The 7,500-nt window shown below is 47.1% G+C and overlaps 1 protein-coding gene across 3 annotated transcripts in view; it reads right to left on the minus strand.

Annotated features, from left to right (window-relative positions):
- Nucleotides 1-7,500, minus strand: part of sh2b2 (SH2B adaptor protein 2) — a 27,674-nt gene that overhangs the window by 11,573 nt on the left and 8,601 nt on the right. For all 3 annotated transcript variants that reach the window (XM_076290033.1, XM_076290031.1, XM_076290032.1), the window contains one exon: nucleotides 2,094-3,133. In XM_076290033.1, the coding sequence (XP_076146148.1) occupies nucleotides 2,094-3,116 (1,023 nt within the window). In that variant the 5' untranslated portion in view covers nucleotides 3,117-3,133. The remainder of the gene's footprint in view (nucleotides 1-2,093; nucleotides 3,134-7,500) is intronic.

Genomic DNA, 7,500 nt, shown 5'->3' on the forward strand with positions numbered 1-7,500 from the left:
AGTATGTGTGTGGTAGTGTGTGTGTGCGTGTGTGTGTGTGTGTGGGGTAGTATGTGTGTGGTAGTGTGTGTGTGTGTGGTAGTGTGTGTGTGGTAGTGTGCGTGTGTGTGTGTGTTATTAAGGTGTGTGTGGTAGTGTGTGTGTGTGTGTGGTAGTATGTGTGTGGTAGTGTGTGTGTGTGTGTGTGGTAGTATGTGTGTGGTAGTGTGTGTGTGGTAGTGTGTGTGTGTGTGTGGTAGTGTGCGTGTGCGTGTGTGGTAGTATGTGTGTGGTAGTGTGTGTGTGTGTGTGCGTGTGTGTGTGTGGTAGTATGTGTGGTAGTGTGTGTGTGGTAGTGTGTGTGTGGTAGTATGTGTGTGGTAGTGCGTGTGTGTGTGTGGTAGTGTGTGTGTGGTAGTATGTGTGTGGTAGTGTGTGTGTGTGGTAGTGTGTGCGTGCGTGTGTGTGTGTGGTAGTATGTGTGTGGTAGTGTGTGTGTGTGTGGTAGTGTGTGTGTGCGTGCGTGTGTGTGTGGTAGTGTGTGTGCGTGTGTGTGGTAGTGTGTGTGGTAGTGTGTGCGTGTGTGTGGTAGTATGTGCGTGTGGTAGTGTGTGTGCGTGTGTGTGTGTGGTAGTGTGTGTGTGTGTGTGTGGTAGTGTGTGTGCGTGTTAGTATGTGTGTGGTAGTGTGTGTGTGTGTGTGTGGTAGTATGTGTGTGGTAGTGTGTGTGGTAGTGTGTGTGTGTGTGTGCGTGGTAGTATGTGTGTGGTAGTGTGTGTGTGTGTGTGTGTGGTATTGTGTGTGTGTGTGGTAGTGTGTGCAGTAGTGTGTGCGTGTGGTAGTATGTGTGTGTGTGGTAGTATGTGTGTGGTAGTGTGTGTGTGTGTTATTAAGGTGTGTGTGTGCGTGTGTGTGTGTGGTAGTATGTGTGTGGTAGTGTGTGTGTGTGTGGTAGTGTGTGTGTGTGTGTGTTATTAAGGTGTGTGTGATAGTGTGTGTGTGTGTGGTAGTGTGTGTGTGCGTGTGCGTGTGTGTGTGTGGTAGTATGTGTGTGGTAGTGTGTGTGTGTGTGTGTGTGGGGTAGTATGTGTGTGGTAGTGTGCGTGTGTGTGTGTGGTAGTATGTGTGTGGTAGTGTGTGTGTGTGTGTGGTAGTATGTGTGTGGTAGTGTGTGTGTGCATGTGGTAGTATGTGTGTGGTAGTGTGTGTGCGTGTGTGGTAGTGTGTGTGTGTGTGGTAGTGTGTGTGTGTGGTAGTGTGCGTGTGTGTGTGTTATTAAGGTGTGTGTGGTAGTGTGTGTGTGCGTGTGCGTGTGTGGTAGTATGTGTGTGGTAGTGTGTGTGTGTGTGTGTGTGTGGTAGTATGTGTGTGGTAGTGTGTGTGTGGTAGTGTGTGTGTGTGTGGTAGTGTGCGTGTGCGTGTGTGTGTGTGGTAGTATGTGTGTGGTAGTATGTGTGTGGCAGTGTGTGTGTGTGTGTGCGTGTGTGTGTGTGTGTGGTAGTGTGTGTGTGTGTGTGCGTGTGTGTGTGTGTGTGGTAGTGTGTGTGTGTGTGTGTGGTAGTGTGTGTGTGTGTGTGTGGTAGTTTGTGTGTGTGTGTGTGGTAGTGTGTGTGGTAGTGTGTGTGCGTGTGCGTGTGTGTGTGTGCGTGCGTGTGTGTGCGTGTGTGTGTGTGGTAGTATGTGTGTGGTAGTGTGTGTGTGTGTGGTAGTGTGTGTGTGGTAGTGTGTGTGTGTGTGTGGTAGTGTGTGCGTGTGGTAGTATGTGTGTGTGTGGTAGTATGTGTGTGGTAGTGTGTGTGTGTGTTATTAAGGTGTGTGTGTGCGTGTGTGTGTGTGTGTGTGTGTGTGTGTGTGGTAGTGTGTGTGTGTGTGTTATTAAGGTGTGTGTGGTAGTGTGTGTGTGTGTGGTAGTGTGTGTGTGTGTGTGTGGTAGTGTGTGTGTGTGGTAGTGTGTGTGTGTGTGTGTGGTAGTGTGTGTGTTTGTGTGTGTGTGTGTGTGTGTGTGTGTGTGGTAGTGTGTGTGTGGTAGTGTGCATGTGTGTGTGTGTTATTAAGGTGTGTGTGGTAGTGTGTGTGTATGTGTGTGGTAGTGTGTGTGTGTGTGTGTGCTGTACCTTTGGCGGGACGTAGAACTCGAGCAGGAAGCGCTCGGCGCCCTCTGGCCGCTGTGCCGTGGTCATCTGGGACATCCTGCGGAGCAGCAGCCGGCACTTCTGCCACAGCGCCCCCCCCTGGCTGGAGGAGTCGTCGGCCACCATGAAGCGCAGCGTCCCTTCCCTCTGGACCTCCAGCTGCTCCGGCCGGGGCGCGCGCATGTGTGTGTGTGCGTGTGTGTGTGTGTGTGCGTGTGTGTGTGAGCTGCGGCTCAGACGGAGCCTCTGGCTCCAGGAGCCTGACGCTGTCAATCTCCCCCCCTCTGTCACCTCATTGGCCGCCCCAGGTCCCGCCCCTTCGGTCCCATTGGCCCGTCTCTGTCCAGCCCCCTCGGGCTCAGCGGCGGTCGCCCGGCGATGCCAGATGTCTCGGACGCCGTCCACTACACACAGACTCATGTTGCGCAGGCTGAAGCCCTTGCGAAAGCGCTGCCGTGGGTGTGTGTGTGTGTGTGTGTGTGTGAGCGACACGTCCTCGGAGCTGCGCGACTGACCCAGCAGGCCGCCCATCGCCTTCTGCTGCCCTGGTTGCCGCGACGATGAGGACGAGGAGGAGGAGCCTCCTCCAGCGTAAGCCCCGCCCCCTCCTCCGCTGTCCATGCTGTCCAGTGACTCCGAGGACGCCTCCCGTCGCCGTGGAAACCCCTCTTGGCCGAAGGGCAGCGGGCAGACCTGCAGGCCGGCGAAGGGCACGAAGTGTGTGGCGCTGGCGCCCCCTGGCTGTGTGGAGGGTGACTGCACGCGCAGCGCTGCGTTGAAGCTGCTCAGGAAGGCGTGTGTGTAGCGCTGGGCGAAGCTGGCGTCTGCACCCGCTGTGTCGTACGTGGGGTTCTCCTGCACAAACTGCCGGAACTTGGCGGCGAAATCGACAGCGCTGGCGCGAGCGTGGACCTCGCAGAACTCAGTCCAGTCGGGCAGTGGGCAGGACGAGCACGAGGGCGAGAGCTCAGGGCAGCTGCTGCCAGCCTGCTGATGCCCGCTCATCACTGGGCCATGCCAACCTGCACACACACACACACACACACACACACATTTACATTTAGTCATTTATCTGACGTTTTCATCCAAAGCGATTAGTTAGTACAACTCACCTAGAATTGAGTGACAGTTCTATAAGAGGGATAGTCAGGTGGTAAGTGCTAGATTAGCATGTCCAGTGGTTAGCAGTGCTAGATTAGCATGTCCAGTGGTTAGCGGTGCTAAGAGAGGAGGTGAAGATAGAGGGAGCAACAGATGGGAAAAGTTTGGATTGGCCTGAGCGTACGGATGGCAGAGCGGCAGCATTAATCGGAGGAGTGTACGGGTGGCAGAGCGGCAGCATTAATCGGAGGAGCGTACGGGTGGCAGAGCAGAGCGCACAGGTGGCAGAGCGCATGAGAGATTTAGATGAAGATCAGAAGTTATGAATGCTTAAAGGATGAAGATCAGAAGTTATGAATGCTTAAAGGATGAAGATCAGAAGTTATGAATGCTTAAAGGATGAAGATCAGAAGTTATTAATTTTTTACAATGAAGATTAGAAGTTATGTAAGGGATAATGTATAGAACGCCGGTCATTATTGGGAAAATAAGTCCCGACAGAGCGAACCGGAACCCAACGCGCCAGCATTATTGTTTTCCCAATAATGACTGGCATTCTATACATTATCCCACTTATTATACGGCTACTTGCCAAAACTAAAAAAAATCAACGCCACGATATGTCTCTTTACATTTATTTGCTACCGTTTCGTTGTGGCTTTTGCTGAGAAACAAAATTAGTTCGCAACACACGCTGAACTTGAATCAAACGTTCTTTAGAACACAGCTGATCAACCGTCTGCCTTCACTTTTGAATGAAAACCCGTTGCCATTGACAGCGGTCATTATTTAGAGGTCCTTAGGGACCGTTCGTTATTTTGTAAACGGGGCCATCGGAGGAAAATAGGGGAGGGTCATGTCTTTTTATTCTTTGTTGAGGGGAGGGTCACCTAACTTTTTTTTGTCTGGAGGGGGGGTCACCCATCTTTTGTAGGCTATTAATGAAAACAGCAAAAAATCTAAGTGGCTTGTTTGATTGTTGATTTCTGTCGCCAGATAACGTTCTCTTTCGTTCCATATCTCTGTCAACATTGAACAATGAAAATAAGGGAGATTTCACGGGTTTCTCACGCAAAATACGGAAAATGTCAACATTCGTCCCCATTAACGTTGGAAGGGTTGGAGCAACAAAGTAGCCTACTTTATTCACGCCTAACAGCCTATATCCATTTGGTCAACTTTATCCAGCCCTAAAAAAGCTAAATTTAACTTTGGTTTACTTAGTTTACTGTGTAGCCTAACTTTAAACAGTGTGCATGCTTAACATAAAGCATAGCCTACTTGTGCTTCATCCACACATCCAGCTCCTAACGTTTTGACAAGCATTTCTACCAATTGACCTTGTTCCTGCCCATCTCTAGCTTTGCTGTCTCCATCCTTTCTGTTTTTGTTGTTTGCAAAAAAAATATATAGTATTTATTGGTAACCAGCAACAAGTGCAATTTGTTCATCGCTGACATTCTCTCTCCTGCCAACAAAAATGTGTTACGTTCCAAGTAGCAGTGCGTAATTCTGCTTCATAAAGTTGAACAAATACATTTGGTCATAAATAGCCAGTTTATGGTCTACAGTGTAGAGTTGGTAAGTTATGGTAGGCCAACTTGGAGTGAATATACAGGGGAAATTCTTTGTCTACTCGTGGCTGAGTAGCCTGGCAGGTGCGCACGTAGACATAGCCTACGGCCGAACACTGACACTGTTAACTTAAATAGGCCTACTGTAGGTTAACATCACTCTGAGTTCGCATTCAAGCAAGCAAAACGATGATTTGAATACATCTGTTTCTCTGGAAGGGCAAGGGGTAACAACAGGACCACACAGAGACAGGCCAGAATGCAGGACTAATGTTATGAGAGTATTACAGTAATATGGGATATTCTACGGGAAAATATTAAAACGGCAAGACAGCGGGGAAAAGTTAAAATAATAAAAATGGCCTAAACCCGGAAAAAGTTAGCATGTTAGGTATTTTTCGGTCCCTGTGATTATTTGTGAAATTGTGCAAACGGCCTTTTCAAGTCATTTGAGAAGGAAGGAGTGTAGCAAGCTCCCAAATTGACGCTCGTCTGAGAAATTGAGTTTTGGATAATGTTCAGCTTCGGCAGCTTTACAATGACTGAGGAAGCCTAGAGACGAGTCCATAGCAGCAAGTTCATGTGTTGAATTTGTAATTACCCAGTGTGCTTTGTTGAATGGTCTCAATGTTTTATTGTTTTATTTCATGTGAATACTTAGAGGAGTAACTTATTTCAAGTAGGCTAATGCAGTTGCAGGAAGTGTGCATTTAGTTTCCATGCTTATTGTGTTTCCACAACAATGTTAGTGAGTAAATCTACTGAAATGGCCACCATCTTGGTGAAGTGTGATGTGTAAGATCAGAAAGCAGAGGGTGAGTTTAGAACGATAGCTTAAGTCGATGTGTTTTCACAGCGCTTTACAGCGTGAGTGGAATGTATTGTCAATTGGCCAGGGAGGGTCATGTCTTTTTTGAAAAGACTGTTAGAGGGTCATTGAAAATTTTCATGTAGGCAGGGGAGGGTCATGCAACTTTTGATTTTAAGCACTCAAAATCCCTCCGGTGACCCCGTTTATAAATAACGAACGGTCCCTTAGGCGAAAATAATGACCGATAGAACTTTGGGAAATCACATTTAAGTCAATGGAGCGTTCTACTTGCATTGTGAAGAACCGTATAATAATAATGCTTTAAGGATGAAGATTAGAAGTTATTTATTTTTTATGGATGAACATTAGAATGTTTTCTGGATGAAGATTAGAAGTTATGAATGCTTTAATGTTAAAGATAAGAAGTTATGAATGTTTTCTGGATGAAGATAAGATTTTCTTCAAATGATTTCCTTTCATAGCATGCAGCCATAGCATGTCCATGCTTAAAAGGGGGTTACACACACAAACACACAAAAACAAACACACACATGAGATGTGCATATGAGGATGAGCAGTTGACAAGCAAACATGGCGTGAGCTAACTGATGGCTAGCAGAAGGCTATGTAAAACATGGCGTGAGCTAACTGATGGCTAGCAGAAGGCTATGTAAAACATGGCGTGAGCTAACTGATGGCTAGCAGAAGGCTATGTAAAACATGGCGTGAGCTAACTGATGGCAGAGCCCGTTTACGGAGAGCTGGATCACTCCCTATTAACTCCATTGTACCTGCAATCTGTTGCAGTTCCACTAGGGGCGATCACGAATAAGTGCAAAAACAATGGGGGTCTATGGAGCTAGACGGCTAAATGTGTCTCTTTCACCTGGTTGTCGTTGAGAAATTGAAGATTTGATTGTGGTTTCTGCAAGCTCAATATGGATTATAGGTCAAAAGTTGAATGAACAGGTAGTCACATCCTTTCGATTTCTTTTAGGTTGGGTCGTTGTTGCCCACAACACACTAGCTTTCTGCTAATGAATGACGTCATTGACACATTTGAAAGGCTTTTTAGAACAAATAAGTGACTCAAAAAATATAATACTCAGCGGTTTGTATTTTCTCTGCCCCCTCTTTTGACTGCAACATTCGAATTTCTGGGCAAAAAATTATATCCCGAGAAAAGTGGATTTGAGGGGTACAGCTCCATAGGCCTCCATTCATTCTGCACTTATTCGTGAGCGCCCTCATGTGGAACCAGAAAAGGAACTGCAACCAGTTCAGAAACCGGAAGTTTCCCGAGAGTGGCGGTTCTCCCCTTATTAGACATTCTCTGCTGATGGCTAGCAGAAGGCTATGTAAAACATGGCGTGAGCTAACTGATGGCTAGAAGGAGGCTATGTAAAACATGGCGTGAGCTAACTGATGGCTAGAAGGAGGCTATGTAAAACATGGCGTGAGCTAACTGATGGCTAGAAGGAGGCTATGTAAAAGTTGGGGGTAAAAGTGGGACTGATTACCAGGGCCCCAAGGGAGGAGAGGGCCCTTGAAAAGTCTGGAATATATGCATGAGGGAAATGTTTTAAATTCTGTTCTATTCTGTGTTAAATACACAATTTTAACACAGTTTGGGAGGGACAGAAATACCATAGGTTAGCAGAGCAAGCAGGGCTAGTCTTCTGTCTGACTCAGGTGACGTGAACATTGCTACCTGCAGAAGGTTATCTCTTCACTGCTTGACACTAGCCTGCATAGACACATATTTCACGTTAACAATGGAGATGTTAGGAAAACTAGCTTTCAGTTAAGAGATGCAGATCATCTCCCTAATTCATTTATTTGCGTAAAAGCCCACATTCTGTGTTCTCTCCAGCGAGACGACCAAAATAAATGTTTTTTAAAG

Source organism: Alosa pseudoharengus, unplaced genomic scaffold (assembly GCF_046254945.1).
Source record: "Alosa pseudoharengus isolate Yale_2024_CS ecotype anadromous, Long Island Sound unplaced genomic scaffold, YU_APseudo_1.1 YU_APseudo_1.1_scf_18, whole genome shotgun sequence".
In the NCBI taxonomy this organism is placed as follows: Eukaryota; Metazoa; Chordata; class Actinopteri; order Clupeiformes; family Clupeidae; genus Alosa; species Alosa pseudoharengus.